The sequence below is a fragment of the Trachinotus anak genome, unplaced genomic scaffold (assembly GCF_046630095.1).
Source record: "Trachinotus anak isolate AG129_WGS33_773 ecotype Australia unplaced genomic scaffold, CSIRO_AGI_Tana_v1 ptg000010l, whole genome shotgun sequence".
Taxonomy (NCBI): Eukaryota; Metazoa; Chordata; class Actinopteri; order Carangiformes; family Carangidae; genus Trachinotus; species Trachinotus anak.
The window spans coordinates 7,853,989-7,879,059 of NW_027273861.1; the positions used below are offsets into that span (position 1 = coordinate 7,853,989).

At 40.4% G+C, this 25,071-nt stretch overlaps 2 protein-coding genes across 6 annotated transcripts in view; one reads left to right on the top strand and one right to left on the bottom strand.

Annotated features, from left to right (window-relative positions):
* Positions 1 to 7,828, top strand: part of tbl1xr1a (TBL1X/Y related 1a) — a 37,946-nt gene extending 30,118 nt beyond the window's left edge. For all 5 annotated transcript variants that reach the window (XM_071487319.1, XM_071487323.1, XM_071487320.1 and 2 more), the window contains 10 exons: positions 132 to 273; positions 837 to 900; positions 1,381 to 1,478; positions 1,610 to 1,670; positions 1,789 to 1,910; positions 2,200 to 2,274; positions 2,751 to 2,878; positions 3,430 to 3,595; positions 4,637 to 4,738; positions 4,859 to 7,828. In XM_071487319.1, the coding sequence (XP_071343420.1) occupies positions 132 to 273; positions 837 to 900; positions 1,381 to 1,478; positions 1,610 to 1,670; positions 1,789 to 1,910; positions 2,200 to 2,274; positions 2,751 to 2,878; positions 3,430 to 3,595; positions 4,637 to 4,738; positions 4,859 to 4,885 (985 nt within the window). In that variant the 3' untranslated portion in view covers positions 4,886 to 7,828. The remainder of the gene's footprint in view (positions 1 to 131; positions 274 to 836; positions 901 to 1,380; positions 1,479 to 1,609; positions 1,671 to 1,788; positions 1,911 to 2,199; positions 2,275 to 2,750; positions 2,879 to 3,429; positions 3,596 to 4,636; positions 4,739 to 4,858) is intronic.
* Positions 7,118 to 25,071, bottom strand: part of LOC139626815 (uncharacterized) — a 79,753-nt gene continuing 61,799 nt past the window's right edge. Inside the window, exons 13-18 of the mRNA XM_071487324.1 lie at positions 19,314 to 19,356; positions 16,435 to 16,549; positions 16,056 to 16,158; positions 15,045 to 15,114; positions 14,832 to 14,935; positions 7,118 to 12,622 (exon numbers count right to left, since the gene is read on the bottom strand). Coding sequence (XP_071343425.1) covers positions 12,412 to 12,622; positions 14,832 to 14,935; positions 15,045 to 15,114; positions 16,056 to 16,158; positions 16,435 to 16,549; positions 19,314 to 19,356 — 646 coding nt within the window. The 3' untranslated portion in view covers positions 7,118 to 12,411. The remainder of the gene's footprint in view (positions 12,623 to 14,831; positions 14,936 to 15,044; positions 15,115 to 16,055; positions 16,159 to 16,434; positions 16,550 to 19,313; positions 19,357 to 25,071) is intronic.

Here is a 25,071-nt window from a genome sequence, read left to right on the forward strand (position 1 = left end):
CGTCTCACTGCTGCACCTTCAGATGCTGTACAAACCACAACCACCCTGGTAACATACTCATATCTTAGGCTAATGTCTCTATGTTGTCCTGGACAGACAGTTGCTGAAATGTCTGTGTCTGTGTGTCTCAGGTCTGGTGATTCGACGGCCCGTATCTGGAACCTGAGTGAGAACAGTACGAGCAGCTCCACACAGCTGGTCCTGAGACACTGCATACGGGAGGGAGGACAGGATGTCCCCAGCAACAAAGATGTCACCTCGCTAGACTGGAATGTAAGGACACAAACATACACGTGCATAACAATAAAACATGCAGGACACTGTGCGTACATACAGTAATGCGCTGCTTGTACAGTCCTGTAAACACCATGATGGCAAATTACAGCAAACACTTCCACCACAGAGGAACTCCTGGCGAGCACTGAACATAACTTTTGATGATATCTAACAGTGGAGTATCAGAGGGAGGGAATTTTCCTTCAGTTCAGCCAATGGGCTGTAAAACTGAGCCAAGGGCAGAGGCAAAAATTTCCTGGAAAGCGTCCCCGCTGATGGAAAACACAGGCCTCTTTTATAATACCAGCTCAATCATAGCAAATGTTCATTCAGCCTGGACTCTTCAGGCAAATGCTGCAGCTGAAAAAGACAACATGGGTCTGTAAACATGTCCGAACTGGCTTTGTAGGAAAACTCATCTGTCTTGCAGGCGTGCAAACACACACATGCGCACACACACACACACACACACACACACACACACACACACACACACACACACACACACACACACACACATGCACTCTTGACACTTCTCTCTGTCTCTCTCTTTCTGGCAGAGCGAGGGCACACTGTTAGCAACAGGCTCCTATGACGGATTTGCCAGAATATGGACGAAGGATGGTGAGATGACTTCAATTCATTACACATGATCTTGTGTTGTTGAATTTAAAAGCACTCTGCCATATCACAGATTATTTGTGAGAAAACTATTTTTTCAACTTGCTGTTATCTGTAATATAAAAGTATATTTTCTTATAGATATTTGTATACTCACAAGTGTTAAAAATTGTTGCCATAGAAACCCGAATTGTGATTGTGGTGTGATGTTCCTTGAGGCTGTAATAAATTGCGAGACCTGTACTACTGTATGTGCGCCACATGGCTCAGTTAATCCTTGAACAATGCTGCCACCCAGAGGCAGGTTTGCATACTGCTGTTGGATCAGTTTGTCTAGTTTATTGTGTGTTTTCCATCAGGTGCTGACACATTTTGTCTGAATAACACATCTTGTTGTGTTATTTTAACCTTTAGTGGCTTCTTATTGTAGTTGTTTCTGATTAAATTCTTAAAGATTTTCTTCTCTTCCTTTCTGCTCCATAGGTAACCTGGCCAGTACACTTGGTCAACACAAAGGTCCCATTTTTGCCCTTAAGTGGAATAAAAAAGGCAATTTTATCCTCAGTGCAGGAGTAGACAAGGTAAACCAGGATCAGATGTTAACACATTAAAAAACGGTCGCAGAATTTCTCATGCAATCTCTCAGTGATTGGGTTAAATTACGGCACAGTCATGGTTTGCTCTAACTGTACATGTACACATCTCCTCCCAGACAACAATCATATGGGATGCCCATACAGGAGAAGCCAAACAACAATTTCCCTTCCACTCAGGTACAAAAGCATCTTCACCACTGTACCTGTGGCTTAAAATCGTCCAGTTTTGTATTAGCTGTGATGTCTCACACTATGTTCTTGTCCTTGCTAACATCCCTCTTGTCATCTCCCACAGCTCCAGCACTAGACGTGGACTGGCAAAGCAACAACACGTTTGCCTCCTGCAGTACAGACATGTGCATCCACGTCTGTAAACTAGGACAGGACAGACCCATTAAAACATTCCAGGGACACACAGTAAGTGATTTGCTTGTGCGTGTTTGCATATGTTTCCCCCCGTCATTACAGTTGTGTAACTTTTGAAGGGTCCAAATGAAAAATATTTCCCGTAACTGTTGAGATGAATAGTTGGTCTAAACAGGTTTGGATTATTTTTAAGTATCACATTAGCATCAGGGTTAATGTAATGGCCTTTAAATTAATTTTGTATTTTTAGCATTTAGTTATGCTTTCATTTCAAGTGGTATCCGTTGAGGATGGATGGCATAAACACACAACACTTCATCCCTCTCTTCTCTCTCTTCAGAATGAAGTAAATGCAATCAAGTGGGATCCCACAGGGAACCTGCTAGCCTCCTGCTCAGATGACATGACGTTGAAGGTGAGCTGAGAACTAAACCTGAAATATTGGACATCTTGTGCCATTTTTCTCACTGTTGCCTGTGACCTGACAGTTCTGGGCTATAATGAAAGTATGATGCAACCGTGATGGCTGGGGAAAAGGAAAAGTCCCTCTCACTGGCCCTTAAAGTTGTAATTTATACTTTTCTCTGAGCTGAAATCTTCACTGAGTTAGATACGATAAACAATGAGCTATTACACATAAAAAAAGATGCTGTTCTAATGTTTTTGCTGCCTGGTGTTTTTTTTCTTTTGGGCAGCCTTTTTATTTGCTGCTGTGCTGCCTGAATCATCTCAGGAAGGAGGCCTGAAATTTCCCAGGTCACAGCAGTTGAAAACCTGATGCTGACAGATGGTGGTCAAAATGTATATGAACCCGTGTAACTGCAGCTCGATGATTAATCACAGTAAAGGATAAAGTTGTTGATTTTTGCCTTGGGGTTTGTGTGTTTTCAGATCTGGAGTATGAAGCAGGACTCGTGTGTCCATGACCTGCAGGCCCACAGTAAAGAAATCTATACCATCAAATGGAGTCCCACCGGCCCAGGAACCAACAATCCCAGTGCTAACCTCATGCTAGCCAGGTGTGTGTCTATTACAAACAACACGTCATCAGTAACAGTACTCTAGCTAGACACAGATGATCTCAGATGACAGATCAAAAAGTGTTGGGTACACCGTGCATTTGAAATCTAATTGGCTGGATTTCTACCTGACTAACTACCAGTGAAATAGATGCTACTTGATATTTGCAGTTCTGTGTGACAGTATATTTAGTTAGTTTGTTTCCACTTCAACCTTTTTTTTTTCAGCAGCAGGGTTGTTGCCACGCGTCTCCACTTCATCTGTTGTTTCAAATGAAAAGCTTTCTGAAGAGCGGTGTAATTGCGATGACTGCAGTAATTTTGCAGTGGTAACCTGTTGTTTTTGACTTGACTATTTGAGAATGTAAAGGTCCTGATTATGTCATGCAATCTGATTTCTGACAGGAATGAAACTTACAACATGTATATGTGCAGATTTCTGCACAGGGAATTCTACTTTTTGAAATATCTCTCATTCTTACTGTGTGTATGTCCTGATTCAACAGTAGCACCCCCATAACACTGTTTGTCCCCGTCTCCTACTTCCACAGTGCATCATTTGACTCCACAGTTCGTCTTTGGGACGTGGAGAGAGGCATCTGTATCCATACGCTGACTAAACACCAGGAGCCAGTCTACAGTGTGGCTTTCAGCCCTGATGGTCGGCATCTGGCCAGTGGCTCCTTTGACAAATGTGTGCACATCTGGAATACACAGGTAGGAAGAGAATACGGGGGACAGTGTTTGTGAACTGTACAACTCAAAACTCTGAATCGCCTTTAAAGGTAGAGTGAGCAGTTGTGTAGAAAGACTGATGACATCTGAACTCAACAGCAAAACAGGTACAACCCGGCAGTCAGTGCTCCTTCAGAAGCTCCGCCCAACCAAATTTGTGGATCTGCATTGCCCAGGCAACAGCACAATGGCAGAATGTGGAGTATCATAAGCGGCGTGGAAGTGAACACTCTTTCTCATAGCTGAAGCAAATCAAACCTAATAATGTGTAACTGGTATATACTAACGTGATACTGGTACGTGCTTGCTAAGCAACCAGTTGTGGTTGGCAATCAAAAACATTAGCAAATGGGACAAAACAATACTGACCTATTGGCTCTGTGAAACCAAGGTTACCCACCTGCCAAGCAGAAACAGAGCAAGCCCTGCATCTGTCTTCATGCCTTACAACTCTGAGAGGTTTTTATAGCATTGCGACAATTGGGACAAATCCTTGTGGGCTGGTGGACCATCAAAACATCCATAAAGTTTTTAACGTCTTTACCAGGTCTGTCAATCTCTTCATTCGGGTCTCAGTCCAGTCCCACTGGATAAGTCTAGGGCTGAATTTCTTTGCCAGTCCTGGTGTGCAGTCTCCGCTGTTGGAAAACTCCACTGATGTTGATGCGGTTCTTTGCCCTTACCTGATTGTCGCACTCTCCTCATTTATTGTTCCTCACTCCGTCTTGATGATGCAATTATGTTGTTGTTCCTTCGATGCATTTGCCTTAACATAGCAGCCCATCTCTCATCTGCAGTCCCAGTCAGTCTTGTTCAAAAGTCCACATGGTCCGGTGGTGACAGAAGGGTAGAGTGCTCCTTCTCCTTCCCCTGGTGATCCTTAAATTGGCACTATCCGTTAACATGTGATTAGAATCACTTACTCTACCTTTAATTCATTTTTAATAACAGGAATTTCAACGAACAAGCAGGTTTTCTTGAAAACCATACTAAAAATAATGCTTCTGTCCCTTGTTTCTCCAGACAGGCGCTTTAGTCCACAGTTACAGAGGGACGGGGGGAATCTTTGAGGTTTGCTGGAATGCTGCAGGGGACAAAGTGGGAGCCAGCGCATCAGACGGATCTGTAAGTGTACACAGGGCTGTTTGGATGGAAGTTTAGTGGCATATCTTCTTGTTTTAAAACATTAATTTTGATAGTTTCCTCTCAGTTCTTCAGATCCATGTCTTTGTTCTTCCTCCGCAGGTGTGTGTACTAGACCTTCGGAAATAGTACTGCTGTTTGTTGGAAGCCATGGACCGACCATGAATGTGTACATAGCCAAATGACTGTCCCTGCCTGCCCTGCGTACTGCTCACGCTCACGACTATGGCCCCGCCCACCGACAGACAGGAAGCAGGAAACAGGAACAGGAAGCAAGCACCCGACACAGCAGGTCCAGACGCGGGGATGAACAGATGGACAGACAGACAGACAGACGGATGGATAAGCGGGCGGATGGAAGCGCCCCTCTCTATCTGTGCAGACTCTTACAGAGATGCAGAAGGGACGCAGTGAAAAAAAGAAAAAACTGAAAAAAAAAAAAAAAGTTACAGATCCGTATATGTACCAAATTTGGAAGCTATTTTGCTTTTTTGATCTTTAAACCATGCTCATCGTCATCAAAATGAAAAACAATGAAAAAAGTGTTGATCTTTGTTACTAGCTGGATCTCATTGTGCAGACATATCAACTTCTCCACCATAAAACAGGATGGCACTTAGTTTTTTTAAATTTCAGATCTCTTGTTTCAATGTTTTTATATTTTCTATCTTCGGGGGGAGGGGGCGGGAGCTGGTCAGGTGAGAGTTTTATTAAGTGGAGAAGTACATTCACACAGATACACTCGGACATGGACACCAAACAGTTCTCATAAACCGTGTCCTCATCATGATTTCAAACCAACGTTACATTACCTAAAGGCTTTTTTCCCCCCCATGTATTTCACTAGTGGTTTCTGCAGTTGTGAGTGGGTCAAAATGCAGTAATTCATGTGTCGTCTTTTTCCAGATGACAAACTCTGGATTCTCCTCATCATACACCCACCTGCGCACATGACACTGATGATGTACATCTAGATGCTTTAAAATGAGCTGTTTTGTGCACTATTTGATCTAGATGGTTTGACCCACAGTTCTCCTCTCTGGACTGTTCGGTCAAAGCAGTAACACATCTGATTAGAAAAAACTGAAATTGGCAAGAGGCTGACTGTTCCCTCCACTTGTCTGAATGTTCTGAGTTTTGGGTAGTGCAGCTGCGTCAGGTCCCATCTCGAATCAGATTGTCAGCCAGTAGCATTTCCAAGCAGTTCTTTTGTACCTTTACTAAAAACTATATTGATTTCCATAAATAACTCGGAATAGTGTCCTCTCCTCCTTTACACTGAATTCATAGACACCTTCAAAGACTTCCAATCAAACCGACATGCCCTAAGGTGGTGTGGTGAAACATGTCAGCTGATCGTCCCATTAAAAATGTTTTGCTACTTTTAGCTTTTGCAGATTGAAGATTCTCCGAGGTAGATTCTCCGGGGGCAGAAATAATCTCAGTGAGTTAAACCACAGAGGGCAGAGCCAAAGAAAAACCCATCAAGTACAAGAGGACATAGCTAATGTTACAGACTCTAGAGACAGGACACTGAAGCTTTGTTCAAAATGACTCCCCAGTTATTATTTCCATCACATGTAATTTCCTATAAACTCAGATTTTATTCTATAATAAGCAGAGATGGAGTATTCGGACACAACTGTAATTTTTGCATCTATCATCTATTTTTTGGGTTTCTAGCGAAGTGTGCTCGACATGGCTGCTACTTTCTTTGATCGGTTGTGGTAATTTTTGAAGGCACTACATAAAGCGTACATTTCAGAATATGCTCAGATAAAATGGCAGTGTAAAGTAAACAGGGAGTGTTTTTTTGTGGTTATCCAAGCTAGCTGGTTTAGCTAAGCTTCCATCTTCAAAGTAGTCCATACCTGCCATAAGTGATGAGGTTGTCTGTTTATTTTTCTTGTCTCCTAATTGCTGTGTCATGAATGAGTGAATGGGAAAATTTCATCACCAGTAATATCTTTTAAATTGTATCTTGACCAAAGTTTTTTCTTTAGCATTCAAATCAGCTGGGTTGCTAGCATTTTCCACTTTGGGAAACTTGTGTTCCTTGGCTCCGCTCTGTTGGACGTTTAATTCAAACAATGACTTCATTAATACTCCAGAGCAGCTCTGCCTCCAAGACTTGTGGAACTGAAATTTTAATCCACTGATATATATATTTTTTTTAACTTTTTGATAACACAATCTCCCACATTTCTCTGGCCTGGAGTGGAGGGCTTCAGTGTGACAGACAAAAGGCCCCTTTTACACAGGAAGAAAGAGACACATTCTGTGTTTTCACCTTCACACAACACAAAAATGCTAAAAAAACCGACAGTCCCATGCCTGTGTACATGCAGACATATGATAGTATTTTTATTTTTTTTCTCTCTGTTGTATCTTACTGATTGATCGGTGGAACGACGTTGCTATTTTGAGATGAGCCCAGAACCAGATCAAACAAGAAAGCAATATCCAAACATTTTAATTTTCGTCTGCTTTTATTACCAGGTGTGTTTGATAATGTGGGGGACACTGCAGCTATGCTGTTTATAACCCAGTTGGAGCATTAAAGGACATAAGCAAACCTGACGTGAAATATCTGAAGTAGCTAAAGGTCAAATGTAGAGTCTGTTTCCTACAACATGACAGTCATGGTTAATTAAAACCAGAAAACAACAAGCTGTACTTTTGATGCATTTCAATTCATCTGCCCTCTCACCTTCATTATTGGTTCTTCACCAAAACCCTGCCCACATTTTATTCTGAGGTTCCCTACTGACAAAACATTTTATACTCTTTTAAAGACAAATTTAAAGTTACATTTTTGTAATTTCTTTGTAGATTTGAAAAAATGTGAATTAATGACTTATTGGCAGTGTTAATTTACCTGTTCTATAAATTTTAAAGATTTTTTTTTTTTTTTTTACTTTGATGCTATTGCAAATAGAAAAGGTTGACCCTGTAATGTAAGGCTTACTGAGCTGAGCTGTCATTCTGAAGGCACCTTGCCTGGGAAGTTTTCCCAGGAGCAAATTACCACTAAATTTGTCTATGTTTTAATAAAGACATGTTTGACTTTTTCTTTTGCTTGAATCTCTTTGGGAAGCCTTTCCCCAGGAAATGACTCTCTCCTGAAACCCCTCTTGGCTTACACAGAAGACAAATTGAATAAAACTGTAATTTTTCAATCAAGCCAAGACTGGGGGATTTTTCTATCCCCTCTTTTCTCATAGATAAAGATGTACAGATGTCCTATGTAGAAAGTTGCTCTGGAAGCAAATATAACCGTATTGGTTGAGTATGGAGTCTTATTTGTGTCTAAATTCCAACTCTGACATTTTGACGCCATAGAGATTTTCTGCAGTCAATTACACTTAATAGAGAAATCTCGGTCTCACAAAGAATAATTTTATTTGACAACAAATTTATTCTCGTCTCAGTAAATGTGTTTGTGTGGCTGCTATAATCCACATAAATGCCCACTAATAAACTTTTTGTTTATTTGGCTGCTCTTAAATTCTGTGTCCTCAAACCCTCGTACACACAAGTTTGCCTGCACATTGTTCAACCTGGTAGTCATACAGTGTGTTTCCGGTGCATGATTTCTGATTGGCAACACAATTAACAGCAGGGTCACCAAAGAGGCAGAGAAGCACTTTCTATAAAATAAAAAGTATGTACGTGTGAAATATCTTTTTCTCTGCTGAAAGTCTCCCATCGCTCCCTAAACTGAAACAAATATGCTCTCAAACTTGAGCTAAATCTCAGTGGCTGGAGCCAAAGAACCATGTTTTCTACAGTGATCAATAAATCAAGTAATGATCATATATTTTTAATTGGATTTTAACCTAACATTTCAAAGTGGAGCATGTTGTGAAAGCTTAAGCTTTAGTTTGGCTTCACTGAGGTTTGATGAAACCAAGAACTGCCTCCAGAGCACCTCTGCATCTCACAAACGTCTGTACAACTACAAGACAACATCTTCTCCTGTATCCCCTGTAATAAATCAGAGGTTTCCACAAATGGAGTCACAGAGAGTTCGTCTGTCCCTCTTTAGAGTCCTGTGTGCTATTTAATTGTTTTTTCTTCCCTGTATTTGAAGCACTTGAGCCAGTGGTTGCTAAATCCCAACAGATATCTCACAGGTTAACTCCTCTGATGTGTCCATGCCATCTTTAGGTCTGTGCCATGCAGTGTGTCTGGGTAAACATGGCCAAAGTCAGCCTTTGGGCCTCTGTGTCGCCATAACAGAGCATCATGTCAGCCCAACAGCATCTCTCCGATGGGTCTCAAAGCCTTTGTTTGTTTTTGTTTTGTTTGTTTTTTTCTTTATGCAAGTTGCATCACATCGATCTGTTACCATTGAAATCAGATCAGTGAAACAAAAGTCCAGAATAAAATATATTTTGATAAGAGCTTTGAGTTTTTATTTGTGTGTGCGTAGAAATGCTGTGAAGAGACGGTGATAAAATTGTGAAGTAAGAGGACTCATGTCAGTGACAATTAAGAAACCTCGATTTTATTCATGTTAAAACATAAAACATCATTTACTTCAGTGGCTTTAATTAACCAATAAAACGTTGAGTTTGAACCTTCCTCATGTTAACGTCCTCATGCTGGTGCTTTCTATGGTGCACAGCAGACTACAGCGAAATTCAAGAGGCATGCTTCACTGTTTTCAGAGTGAGGAAAGGAAGCTGCAGCTATTTGGATTCTTGTCTCTCCTAAGTGAAATCTAATAGCAGCAGAGCACTGGCGCCCTGTGGATATTAAAAAATAGCATCCACAGCTAGGTTAAGTTTATGTCAGGGATTTGATCCTACTGCAGATTAAATAAAAAATAGACTTTTTGAGACTAAATGTTGCTGAAATGCCTTGTTAAATTTAACAGAACAGAGATCAGTAGCATCCACCAGATGGACTGTAGTTAACCAGAGAGGTTCCCAACCCCTGGGCTGGAGATCGGCTCTGGGGTCTGGGAATATTTGTGAATAGGTCATAATGAAACAATTACAATTTTGCCAGAAAACAATACATCCTACTAATAAATCTCCGTGTCCGTCGGTCTATCTGCTCTTCCTCTGATATTTGTGGGTGTATTGCTGAGGACCCAAGGAAGTGCATAAAATAATCAATATAAACCCCACAAAACCCTCTGACTGACAGGGTTCTGTGACATCATCGTTATTGATGTCACGTAAACTGGAGAAACGAGAACAGGAGCAATTAAAGAAAAGAGGCTTCAGTGGAGAAAGGTGATGATGGTAGAGGAGGAGGGGCCCCTCACATCCACACACAGGTCTCAGTGATCTGAGCAGCAGAGGGAGCTGAGCTTTAGCGTGTGCGAGGAGTGGACGACAGAGCCCGTTTGAAGTGCCCGACCTCCTGGCTCTTCACCTCAGAGGCCGGGCTGTGAGACTCTCAAAGAGGAACTCCACCCAACCGCTTCCACTTCACTTTCTGAAAAAGCAGCAATACCAAAATCCTTTAAGCCTCTGAAGAGGCTGCAGACGAGACTGAAGTTTTGGACTCCCACAGAGCGGGAGGCCTGACAGGACAGGAGCGAGAGCCATTTGTCTGAGTAGTTTGACGGTTACCGCAAAAAAAATCCATCTTCTGAATGAAACCGATCCTGCTCAACACCCACTGCTGCAGTTCTTATTATTAGTCTTACAAGTGTGACAGCAACAGTGAGGTGGAGGAGGCCCCTACCCCTCCTCTCCCTGTCTCCTTCTCTCCTCCCTCTTCCTCTCCCCCTCTACCTTTCCTCTATCTCCCTCACCTCTATCATTTATTTTTTGTGTAAATTTTGAAACAGCAGCTGATCTGTTTAACCTTTCTTAACAATATTTTCATGCAGTCTTACGTACTGTACATTTGTCACGGCTCTGGCAGGAAGCAACTCCACACAGGAGATGTCAGCTTTGTCGACGACTCAGACTGAAGTTAGTCAGAGCTGTGCTGGAAGTGGTGCAACATCAGTTACAAACCGGTAAGAAGTCAGACTAAGTCAGTTTCTGGCTTGATAACGTGGCTAAGGAGGAGAAATCCACCGAAACGTATTGGATTTGTGAAGGTGCATGTGAACTTGCAAACAAACAAATGGAAACCCCCAGTGCAACTTTATGTTTCACTGTGTGTACTGATGCGCCGCAGGGAAAGATTACCCCCTCCAGCCTCAGACCTGTCCACGGTGTTAGAACGGTGGAGCAAAGGTTGGGACAAGTTATGGTCATGCAGAGAGTTCTTTGGGTCCTCTGAGTGTAAGGGATTCACTTAACAATGTCCTCAAAAAGTAATTAGCTGTAAAATCTACTAATTTCATGATGAAGTTTAAGCAAATCTCATATTATACATTCTGATTTAAATAACTTTTATACTCTGGCTCAGCTTACAGTATAGTATAGTCTTTAGTATTTCATTAAAATATATACACACATGTAAATATAGAACTATATTTACAGTTATACAACACCTGGCACCAGATGCATAAAACTGTTTGCACTAAGTCTGAAATATGTGCATTCTGTCAGGTTTATAAAACATGGTTGTGTTATATCCGTCTGAGTCATTGTACCTGTGTCTGCTCTATCGGGATCTGTCTCACAGGTGCTGACACAAAGGCTGCTATTCATTGTGAATGGGGGCTGGCGCTGCAGACAGAGCTGTGGTACAGCGTTGTTGAAACTGATACACACTGACTAGCATTGCAGTCATGTAGCTGCACTGGAAGTGTAGCAGTAAACACGTCTGCGCTTCAGGTTATGTTGGAATCAAAGCGAAGGTGATTGGCTCTCGTTTGGCTGTCACTCACGCTGGATCAGAGGATATTTGAATAAAGTCGAGTCTTTCTAAAGTTTCCCCTTTAGCAGCTGAGTGCATTTTCACTCTCTGTATCCAAGTAGATAAAATAGTTGCTGCTATGATAATCTCACCATTTGTACTGTATGTTTACAGCCACTTAAAATCATATGACTCCTCATGCTAATTGCACCTATTTTTAGCTTTGTAGTTATCTTAGCAATTTGTTGAGTATGTTACTGTAACTGATATTGTAAGTGGTGGCTGAAGCTTTGAAAAGTTACGTTTATAAATGCACCTATATAAGTGAAACTGTAAAAAAATCGAAATGTTATTTTTGTTTTTTTAGTTTTTTTTGACAAGATTTTGCCTCTCATCTTATAATACCACCTGTGGATTTATGCAAACCTTAAGTATTTGTGAGCTGCACACAGTTTCACCATCACCACCTTATCCATGGGAAATGGTGTATGAATGCTTTCTGTGCATAGGCCTTGTTTATACATCTGGCTCCAGGTGTCTGATGGGAAAAATCCTGTCCCATAAGACTGTTTATAGTTTTTCGGTAATGAAAAAAATAAATAAAACAAATAATAACAAAAATAAAAATAAAATAACAACAACAACAAAAAAAAGAAAAAAAAGAACACTTAATACATCTGGAACAGGGATGGACAAGGAAAAGAGCACCACCTGCAGGTGTTGCACTGTGGGAAAGTGTGAAAAACACTATGCTTACCTTTAAAGTGTTCAGATTGTATCAAGAGTTTAAGTATGAGTAGAAGATAAAAGCACTTGCTAAGCTTCAGATTTTTGGCAATTTCAACTCGTCCTGGTCCATCTCTATTGTGGCTGCTCGAGGATCAGAGCAGTACAGACAGATTGGCTGCTGTTAAGCTCCCGGTCAGATTCTGCTCATGTGGTTCGTGACTGTGGCTGTAGAAGGGCAGGTAATGAGCCACATCAGCCAGGGTCTGCAGGACGTCGTAGGTTACTGCAAACAGGAAGTAGGTGGGGAGCAGCCAGGTGAGGCTGAAGACACAGTCGCCCACTGGCAGAGGGACTGCAAGGTGTCTGGAAGGAAAGAGAGAGAGAGGGGAAGCATTTCATTACATTACTCCAGACTAATGCACAGACGTAATAAATGTTGTTAAATAATTAATATAACTGTGCCGCCAAACAGTCAAACTAACAATTTTATTTTCATTTTTTTTTTAAATCACAGTGTCTTGAAACCTCAGGCTGCATTTGTAGAAATTTTATATAAACTATATAAACATGTAGTTTATTTCCATTTAATGGAATGGTACAGGAGGAAAGGCTCACGTTAGAGTCAAATCACAACTTACAAGCAGCTTTTTACTAACGTCTTATTTCACAGGTCTATAATTTCCTAATATGTTTCGTGAAAATCACCTTGTGTAGGATGTTTCTGAGTAGAACAGAGACAGCTTTATGTCTGATGCCTTCCATGCTACACCCAAAAGGTTTGCCGCCCCACTTTTAACGCCTTTCCCACAGCTGTGAATTAATTGCAAGTCCTGGTGTTTACATTTAAAGGCCTTTTCGCAGCAAGCAGAAATAAAATAGGATTAGCAAGCAACTGCTAATGGCCCTGGAGAGCCACACTGGAGATTTCCACGGCCCCTCCAGCAGCAGGGGGTGCTGCCCTGCTTTGACTGTTGCTTGACCTCTAAAACTCTCTGTCAGCCTAAATGGGAATACATACAGAAGGATATCAGAGGGGATTAAAAAGGAAATGGAAGTCTAACATCCATCTTTTGGATTGACAGAGTGAGGACAGAACTTCCACACGTCAATACTGAACACATAACCTCTTCAAAGCCACACATCCTTCATGGTGAGACTCCCACCGGATATCTCAAAGCCCCCTCCCTCTGGTAGCCTCGCCTCTGCCTCAGAATCTTAAAACATGCCATGACGTAATAACTTTTCGAATGTATACATTTGTATTCTTACAAATGTATAGATTAGAGATCTATAATTAGAGATTTGCTATCATTTATTCTGCAAGTTGTATGTCTGTTAAACTTGTGTATTAATATTTCCTTCACACAGTCTGTTCCACAGACACGTAAACCTTCTTTTCTGCTAACCTGGTGCATTTAGAAATTAGAATTGGCTTCTCTATCTAAATGTGATTAAATGTGACTAAACGCACCACTGTTTTAACAGCTGCTGTCTGTCACGATCTTATTTTGGTTTTCTCAGATGTTGCGTACTTCCCTTGAAGAACCGTATTGCATTCATTTTCATTTTCAGGTAGCAGACTAGTATGTGTAGTGTTTGCTGTCTTACTGTTGTGTAAGTTTGTTAGTTTATAGTAACAAATGTCTTTAAGTATGAAGTCATTGCCTTTGTTTTCTGTATTTTTCAAGGGAAACAGTTGTTACTTTTGTTGTGCTGACTCTGAAATTAAATTGCTGGTTGGATAATTAAAATGGTTCTGCCTGATAATTCAGATAAATGCCATATTTCCAACAATTCATCTTCATTTTCCGCACTTTTCTAATTTGGTAATAACTGAAGGGAAAAATTGGAATTTCCTTAGAAGAGCAACTCCACTTAAACCCAAATAAACATTCAACTAGTACTGATTACTGGTAACTTTATTTACCATGTTGAATTGTATCCTTGCCTGTAGTCACATTTTACTTTATAGCAACTGACCTGCAGTGCTCTGACTAACACACTCTACAGGTAACATTACAGTAGCACGTCATTGAAACAAATGTGTTGAAATGTTACCAGATGGACAGTTTCTCTTAAATTACTACCAAATCCATTTCCCCAGAAACGTTCCTAAGCAACTACTAGGAATTTGCAGATGTGTAAAATGTTAGTGTAAGTTTTCTCTGCTGTTGAACGTTGTTTGCCGGGAGCAGGTGGTGGCGATTGCTGCTTCAGCCATCGTTGTCTTTACAATACAATACAATGGCTTCATGTCTTAATGCTAATGCTGGCTATGTAGCAATAGCAAAGCTTAGAAATAGCTCCTTTAAAAGTGATACTAAAGTCCATAGTGAAATGTGATGGCAAACTGTTAATATTATGCAGGATCACAAACCATTCCACTTCTGACACGTTGGACAACGATAGATGAGTAATGAGTAACATTCCTACTGAAAGAGGTAAGTATAGTAAATGACAAAAGATTTGAACCTCACTGACAAACTGCTCATTGGCTTCATTTTCAGTTTAAAAATGATCTCTCTCAAAGCCTGACATGGCCGCTGTATTTAGAAAAGGCGGAGGTACTCACTGGAATCTGTCTTCTCTGGATTCTCTCAGCATGATGAAGACAAACAGTCCCACTTCAGTGTTGAGAGAGAATGACACAACTTTGTCCAGCATGACAACAAAACCCTGAAGAAAACAGAAAACACTTACGCCTGCTGGAATAGCAGTGGAGAAGTTCATTGTCATCAAAGTAATGGTCTGCACTTATTATTATTAGCGTGTGTGTGTTATTTACCCTGGGATCACACACTGACACGATAAAGATGACAACAAATCCAAGCAGTGACATGAATCCTTTAGCCATGCTGGAAGAAAACAGAACGGCATATAATCAGCTTAATTAGTCGACATCTGAAAAGTGTTTCAGATAAATTATACGTCACGCACACAACCTCATCCTCTTCATTTATGTGAAGGGAAACAGAAAATATTCTGCAGATTTAATAATAAACCAGCCAGTAAACAGCCTGTGTAAGAGGCAGTGAAAGTTGCTGTTTTCTCAACAGTGTAACAGTGTGTAACCATAATTATGACAGTAACATTTTTTCAGATAAGAAATAACTTGGGCTGCAGCATGATATGATTTGTGCATATAATGTGTGACTTGTTTTGAAGTGATGGAGTATGTTTTAGCTCAAACCTTTGGATTTTGACCCAGCCACATTTTGGGTTGTTTGAACATCTTTTCAACTCATGGCACAAATGAGATGTACAAACTGGAAAGTAAAACAATGTGAGGTACAAGAAAAGAAGATATTTATCAGGCTGGTGGAGACAACACCATAAAGGGTCATATTGTCTTGAAGTGAGTGTTCATGGGGTAAATGGGAGAAAAGAAATCGAGTCTACACTTTAGAAAGTGCCTTATATCCAGATAAAATCCTGATGCAATTTAATACACTTTCGACTGCACATAGAGAGTCTTCATTAGATCACTGATCGGATTGCAATTTGTCTTGGTCATATCCCGCTCTACTCCAGCCCAGACAGTGGTGATAATGCACCTGATGCTGTTTGGTAAATGCTAAAAAAATACCAGAAGAAAAATAACCAGAACTGATGCAACAGAAACAGTCAAGCTAAGCACCAAATAGCCTTACTCTGCCAGACCTATCTCCACAGAGCTGTCTCAGTGCTTTATGTTGCCACAGTGCATTATATCAGGCCACATTTTTCATCTTTTTAAGGCCCCTACAAAACAGAGCACTTTGGCTTCACTCCCCTTTCACCCACTGTCACTGCTCACCTTCTTGCTGAGCAGACGTGCTGTTTGTTGGGCAGATTTCGCTCCCAGGCTTTAGACAGCCACTCCAGCCGTCTGCTCCACATCGCGCTCACCAGACCATCAACTGAAAGAAACACAATCAGTCTGTCAATACAAAACACTTACAGCTTATGCATTCATAATCATCTAATTAAAAGAAATAGTAACAGTAACACTAAGTGTAGTAGTATTACTATGTACCACTAGTATTACCATTGCTACTACTGTTATTAACATAACCACCCTGTCTACCTTCTAGCACAGTAAAACCACAGTTTTCTTCTAATCCTAACAACATCAAGTGTCCTTTAATGGCAACACAGTAAATGAATGGATGACAGTCAAACAGGAGTAAACTTACTCGTGTGTTTCATGGCAGACCCCATCACCAGGAAGGACACAGTGACACTGATGGCTATAAACACCTGGATCAGCTCAGCCACCCAGGAGTACGCCCTGTAACGTTCATTAATAATCTGTATGGGTTGGTGGGGAGGGTGATGGACGATGGTGGAGGTTGAAAATGAGGACACAGAGAAGAGGGGAGGCATGTTTTTTTTAATACTTTAGCATCTAAATCTTTAAACTGATTTAGGTTTTTAAGTAACTGTACTGTCACAAAGTGTGTGTTTTATATTATATTTGGAACATATTTTAACAGTATGTTGCTGCTGTGACAATTTAGTGTAGTAAACATACGTTATGTGTTAAAATGACACTATATATCATTTTAGCTGTGTGGACCTGCTCTGATCTGTCATCCTTCATTATTCAAGTTGATTAGCTTCCTGTTTAAAGTTGTATGTGTCTGAAACCACCACTTCAGTTGGAATGAAAACCTGCTCACTCTTGGCTGTGCATCTGCATAAAGTTTAGTTTCCTGACAGACACAATTAACTTGGATTCCGTCACTATCTGCACTGGAGAGTCTGAAGGTAAATTTGTAAAGCATGTGTGTGGGCCCGAGTCCCATTTTTGAGTTAGCTGATAAGATGTGTGGATTTTTACATAAAAATCTTACCCAGTGTTGCCCCTGAGTGAGATCAGGCTAGGCCAGCCCCGCTGTGCAATCCCTGACTACCAATTAGTTTGTCAGCCAGGCCCAGCCAGCCACTACAGCTAATTGCTGCATGTTTCCATTTAGCATCCCAGTAAGTTGTTAGCTGGGGGACTTGTTAGCTAGAAGCACTGTTTCATGTATAATTGAATCCAAACACACTCATTCACATCACACCAGATAATGGTTTCACCACAAACTATCATCTGGCCCAGCATCTACTGCACATACCAGATACTATCTACTGCACAATGGCTTTTTATCCAGTTGGTGCACAGTGTAGGCATTACAGTATACACTGTGGTACAGCATCAGTACTGTGACATATCTGTTCAAGGAGGGGTACAGGAAGTAATATTTACCATATATGTCATCCATAAGGGGATATACAGTATAATTATAACATATATACATCCTCTGGATATATGAAGATATACCTTTATAACATATATGCCCATAGTAAAATTTGTATGTGTACGTATATTAAAAATATCTTTGTAACATGCTGTGACAATATATGTTAACTATATATATCAAATTTATACATGCAAGTTAAGTCAGATGGCTTACAGATCACTACTCCCCAGAATGAGGACCACTATTGGTCATCACACAGCTCCTTATCATTTTGACAAATAATAATTAATTTATTTTAATTTGAGTTATTCAACAATGTGTTGTTGCACAGTAAAAGCCTCATGGCAATTGTAATTGTTAAATCATAACAACATAATTGGTCCTTAATCTTTGTTAAAAAAAAAACTAAATGCTGTAGTTTTACTGCTCAGTACACTGGTACATAGTCAGTTAGCTTAAAAATATTATCATGGCAGAATGACACCAAACGCTTTGCAGTGTAGTATCAACGACTCTACAGCATTTTGTTGTAGCCTCGTATTGTTGCATTTTGAATCCATGTTTTTTACTGCACTACCTTTTTCCTTTCATTTAGTTGTATTACAGTAGACATCATTGTGATGGTAACAAAATGTGTTTGTATGTGGAGACAAAGAGTAACCTTGTTGTTGCATTAATCACCTGCTAGTTGCTGAAGTAAAAAAAAACAAACAAACACAAAACACTGCTTTAGTTATAATGAATGTTTCAATTATTTACTTTTCAACAAAAAAAACCCTTTTTCTTTCAATAGGTTTTAACATCCATTCAGTTCAATTTCAATTTTATTTCAGTCAATATATAACAGTTCAGTTCAGTTTCGGTTCAGCTAATGAAATGAGAAACTAAGCCAAACTTCACACCTGTTACATTCTCCCTCCTGCTGGTTATTATGAGCAAACGATCTGTCTCATCATGTTCTGTCTCCTCGTCTCAGGTGGATTTGTTCTGGTCTGGCTGGGAGAGAACCTATAAAGAGGGGGCAGCGATCTTGGCTTTCTCTGTCTCTGCCATCTTCCAGCCACTGCAGCAGTGATTTATGTGTAAAGAGCTCAGATTTCCTGTTCCTTGTGTTTTTGTCATGGGTCTGGTAGTCTTGCTTTTGTGGCTTTGCTCCTGTTAGGTTTAGTTTTGGTGTGGGTTTAGGTTAGAGGGAAGATACTAGATCCTGTTTGTCTGTTTGTGGCTTCTCTTTTTGTTACTTTTGCCCGACCAACAGCCTTCTGTAGTTTGTTTTTGCTGTTTATTTTCTTTCATTCTTTGTCCAGTAATAAACAGAGTGGTTTCTACTGCAAGCGGTGTGTAAGTGCTCAGTCCACGCCGACGTCATCCTCTGTTCCAGCATCACCACCCTCAGAACCAGCTGTCTTGTATGCAGCACAGCTCCTGAGGTGCTAAGGCCCCCCCACTGGCCAAACAGTCCTTACCAGGCTGACTCATATCGTTAATTCGATGACAAAAATAGTCTTCATGTAGGCCCCATGAGAGTTCAGGAATGTGATTTCTCCCACCCACTGTATCTGTGTATGTCCATTGTGAAACTGAAACACTGGTACACCTTTTTCACTGTCATTCAGATGATAGGACAGCTACGTTTCCCCACTCACCTAAGAGTCTTCAGTAGCTCCACTGACTGTGGGGGAATTCCCTGGTATTCATGTGATGTAAAGATGACAGGGGTTAAAATGCCTACCTGGAGGAGAACTGTTTCAGCTGACAGATATCATGTATATTCACACAGGGTTTCTGACCCATACAAACACACAGCAAGGAGTGTGGAGTCTCACCTTCGTCAGAGGAATGGTCGCAATCTCTCCTGCTTTCTCAGACCTGAGTGGAAAAAATAAACACATGCAGGAGAAAGGTTAGTTTATCTCAAGGTAGTCACTTGAGTGCAGTTCAGTGGTTTTTCCTCCCTCGGCCACTACTCTTAATGCGTCATTGAGCAAAGCAAATCTTTACCGGAGCAGAAGCTGATGTTAAACAGCTGTAATGCCTCTTCACCTGCACCGCACTGATTCCTCCATCTCTTAACATTACTGTGCTATAGTGCTTTCTGTCACTCACATGGTCACTGTGTCAATTCAAATGGAAAAATAAAATACTCAACAAATAATTCATGTTTTTCATCATCTTGCAATTTTTTTTTTCCTCATTAAACATGGCTAACATGTCGCATTTCCAGAAAATTGTGTAAAACAACATATTTACTTCATCAGAGCAACTGAATCAGTGAGTGGAAGGTTTCCTCCCTATTTCCTTTAAAGGTGGTTTACTATTATTGAAGAAAAAAAGCCAGGAAAACAACAGGAGTGAGACTGCGAACACAATGTAAAATAAAATTTGTTACTATCCACTCATGCTGGTTCTCACACCTGTGAAATAAATACTGAATAGCTTATGTGGCTTGAAAAACGACGTCTTTGGTCGCTTGCTGCCCCCACCCTCAGAGGCCCAATCTCACAGAAGTCCACTTGAGTTTTTTTGAGAATTTGAACATCACATAACGAAGCGACAGGGATTCCCCTCCGGAGGAAGTGCAGAGAAAGAGCGAATGAGGGCTTGTTAAACCACTACAACAATGCAGTTAGATTTTTGTGTTGCCCATTTGCAGTGTGTTCGAGCTGTCATTTAATGAGTTGTGGGAAAACAACACAATCACAAAACTACACACTCAAACCTGCAGTATTTCCTCTAAATGTCAAACGGTAAAACCTGACAAAAAATGGCTCTGGTAATTTTCTGTCTTTAATGTCTCAGATCATGTTCCAGACACAAACAGGACACACCTGACCACAGTCTGTGCCTGAACATTTTTGTAAATGACAGATTTCAATCTGTGATTTTTAATGAATTTGCAAAAATTTTTAAGATGTTTGTTATTATGGTTTATTGAATGTAGACTGATAGGCAAAATGGAAATTGCAAAATGGCAATTTAATCCATGTAAAATTAAATCGACAATACAATAATGTTTAAAAAAGTGAAGGGGTCTGAATATGTTCTGAATCCACTGTATTCAGAAACAATTCAATCACAAGGCTATAAGTTTGGTTTCATACTAAATCCTTTTGTTACGTTTCACTGTTACATTTATCATAGTAATTCTCCTTTATAAAAGGCTGCCCTCTACATGAATTAATCTTCATTAAGAGTCATTGATATAGAGCCTGGATCTCTCTGGTAGCTGGCCAGCTCCCAGGCTGCAGAGGGATCTCCTGGGGAGATACAAGAGTACTGCAGTGAGGGGAAAATATTGTCCTAAATATTAAATGAGGCACAAATGGTAGTAAAACATATGGGAGGCCAGGGCTAAAACTATGAATCAGTGTTTACATTTTAGCTTTAATTTTGGTCATTTGTCTGCTCCTGCTGTAATGTGTTTGTGTTGGGTTTCATTAGTTGTTTCTCCTGCTTTCCTTTGTAGCCAAACGAACACAACCAAGAGCTTCACAGTAACAGGAGGTGAGAGGAAGTGAAAGAAGATGAAATAAAGGAGTAACAAAATGAAACAAAACATGGAGCTTATGATGCAAACAGTGTGTGGATGACATCTGTTCCACAGCCAATGTGTCCTGCATGGTTGCATAGTTTAATTGCTCACTCGCAAGGCCTGGGCATAATAACCAAATTAGTATGATGATAATCATATAATCATTTTACACAAACTTTAATCCACAGCTATCTAAATAACTGCTGGGCAGACTGCTGTAGAGTTTGGTCTATAGATATTCATGATCCCTAGAGGATAAGCCCTAAGACTTTCATTGAGCTTTCAGTGAAGGTCAAATCTTCCACCTGACACCAGCATTTTGCTCTGTGAAAAGGTCTCAACAACCAGTGGGTGGTTCTCTATGAAATTCACCCCCACAGATGAATCCAACTGCTTGTGGCGATGCCCGCATTACATTTCCTGAAGAAAAGCCAAAATGCATGGACTTCAAGATCCCTTGAAAGGCTTGTTCTCAAAATGCTATAAATGAAGGTTGTCATGTCATGAATCTGATTACTTTAGATTTAACAAAATCTAAATAAGAATTACACTTTAATTTTGACTAATGACTTGTGCCTCACTTTGAACTTAAGACTTTAAAAAGTCGAAAAATTATTACATTATATTGTGCAGCAAATCACTTCTTCATTTTCCTGTCAATGGCGATTTCTTCTGGCTTTTTATACCTTTATTATGATAGTTGGAGTGAGAGAGAGACAGGAAAGTTAGAAAGAGAGGGAGAGGGGATGACATGCAGCAAAGGCCCGCGGGTCGGCTTCGTACCCCGCACCGCTGTGGAAGATGTATCATAATTACTTTGGTGATCTCTTGACTTTTCATCAAGTGCCACCAACAGGTTGACAATGACACTAATTTAGATTGAAATGTCTCAACAGCTACTAAATGGATTGTCATGAATGCTGAGCCTGAATGCTCCTGTGGCGCCATCATCAAGTCAAATTTTCCATTTGTCCAATACTTTGGTTTTCGACTACCTCACCCGTGATCAGATGGTGTCGTGGCTGGTGTGATCCCATCACAAGATGGTCTCTAGTTTTAAGAGACTTGAAGCTCATGCTCAAACTGTCAGTATAACACAGTACAGTTCAATATCACCACAAACTCTAACCCCAAGATATCAATTAAGTTAACACATCTTCAACAAAACTAAACATTATGAACTTAACAAAGGTTATAACATTGCATTAGATAGTATTAGTTTGGCTCAGTGTAGCTGAATGTAACTGAGTGCAGAGTTTGTATCTTTCATCTAATAGACAATTTAATCCACATCTCAATACTTATGTCTTACCATAAGAATGTTACAGATATTCCTGGAGATAATGAAATAATTAATATATTATGCTGGGATAAAAGAACTATTAACTACTCATCATGAGATAGAAGGATTAAAATAATGAATGTATTCACAGCTGCTCTCACCTTCTGTGAAAAGCCAGGGGTTCAATATAATGCATTGAATAGCACATTAACTGAAGAGCAGGGTTGATGGATAAGGATAAAATCATTCCTGGACATCCCTTTGCCAGATAATATTAAAATACTGTCATTAGAGGGTACTGTTGTACAGAGGGAATCAACAATAGGTTTCATTTTGGAAAAAAGTTTCATTAGATTCTAAGAGATTATTCTTACGAGTGTTAATCTACTAAACTCTCTAAGTCGTTGCACTTTAAACCTCTATGTGAGTGTGTGTGTGTGTGTGTGTGTGTGTGTGTGTACGGGTGTGACAGTGACTGTTATTGTATTTTTTCACAAAGCATAATGTTAGATATTGCTTCATGAGGCATCTAATGGGACCTGAATTAACAACATCCCAGCAATAATTCACATCTGCCTCACTTAATTCCTTTCCTTCTCTTTCAATCTCTTCCTCTTCTGCTGCCGTACCGCAGCGGCTGCTCAGCCGGTGGGTTTTAAACTCTGCATGGGTTATGACATGCCGAGTCACAGCAGGGGGATCAGGGAGACAAAATTAATTAAGAGGACAAGTAACAGCAAAGACACAACACTGCATGCATCATTTATGGTGTTTCAAATTGCCGAAGCTAATAAGCCTCATACAGTCAGGAAACAGCTTTTGTCGCTGCCGTTGAGCAAGAGCAAGAGTGTGTTTGTGCTCCAATGTAATGATCTCATGTACAGGCCGAAATTACTGCGTTCTGTGACACATACACTGAGTGCGATGCAATTGCTGAAAACTGACAAACAGGATGAAGAGGGCAGCTATCAGCAGACTGTATAAATAACTTCTTAATTGCAGATTTTTCAGGGGACCAGTTGTGTGGGTTTATGTGATGAGCAGCTGTGATGACAAGAGGGAGAGTGGGTTTATCACACTGGTGAAGGAGATTCCTCCGTCAGCATTTTACCACGTCTTTCTCCACTGAGGCTGGAAATGAAAGTCAGTAATTGACCCTTCGGTACGCCTTTACTCACTGTTGAGCTTTCCAATCTAAGATATTTGCAATTTGCATTTGCACAAATTCTGTCATCTTTTTTAAATTGAGGGTCTTTACCTTCAGACAGAAGTGGACAACTTGCTGACTGCTGAATGAAAATAACAGCTGTTGCTGAGAGATTTTATTAGCTGTAGCTAGCTTACTCACATTAACTGAATCCATTAAAATAACACCTTCTCCAGCTGACTCATAGGAGAACAAGAACTGTAAAGGACCTTGTAATGATGCAAAAAAAGATCTTTTTAAGGTTAGAGCTAAGGTTAGAGCTCACAGCAAAAAGTCAAAATCCTCAACAGTAGATGATTCATGTAGAAGACATGGACATGAAGAAACAGCATTGGTTTTGAATTGCAAAATTACTCTCTGTGATTGTCTATAGTTAGCTTTACTATGATAGTGCAGTATTATGACAAATACACACTCATATAAATACTAGTTTAACTCAATGTTATATAAGTAAAGATATATAACTGGACAAGCAACATAAAGGTCATATTTATGCTTTATTGTTAGCATTTGTCAAACTTTTAGCATAATAAAGGGATTTATGGACAAGGACAAACTGATGAGTTTGATGGACAAACCCCCTTAAAATGCACAGTTAGCACAGAGTTGCTAACTCTGATAGCATGTGGGTATGGAGTTACACTGGCTCCATTGCTGCTGTGGTTGTCAGATGCTGAGCAGGGATTTTTCTAGCTTAACCTGCGACTCCACAGAAATACATACAGCTGATGATATGCTAACTCTTGGCTTAAGTATCGCTATCTTAGTACTGTCAATAACCAGTTAGCTAGTCTTGCTAATACTAGTGGCTGACATTACACAGAGAAACACACTGTTTTGTTGAATTTGTGGATTTTGGAAAAGCAATAGAAAATGCAGGACCTTCCAAAAACACTGGAATATGAAGTTATCTTGCCATGTGCAGCACTAGCATGTGGAGAAGCTTGACAGAATGGTTCCCTAACTGCAGTTGCCAGTGGTCTATTAAGATGATCAGCATGAAGTAAGGTGGTAATCAAAGCAGCAGCATTTAATTTCAGCTTTTTATAGAAATATTCATGGGAGGAGGCTGCTATGTCTTCCACCCATAGCTGTCTGTTGATGACAGCGAGCTGTCCTGAGGCAAGGTGCTGACTCACTGTTTGACCTCTGAGAAGAGCTTTTTGCTGCATGCCTCTCAGACTGTGCAAAGTCCCAAGCTGGCACATCTGACACCTGTATTCACCTGAGTGTCCAGAATGAAAGCATGAGTGGCTTCCCCTCATCCATTCTGATGAACAAGGATAAGGTTACAGCTCTCACAGGTGTGGACACACTCACAGGACGGTGTGGTCTGCTTTCATAGTCTAACCTTGGCGCTGAAACTATGAGAGATGTCATGTGTACTCTGCTGTCAAAAGCACTCTTATTTTAAATTCTGATTTGATGTATTTTTCTCCAGGCCCTTCAGTTTTAACAGAGAGCGACTGACAACCTATTTTTCTACAAAGGATTTACAGGTGAGGGAGAAAGGGACTGGATACTGAAGCCTTTGGGCAGAGGAAACATGCACATTGGATAAAT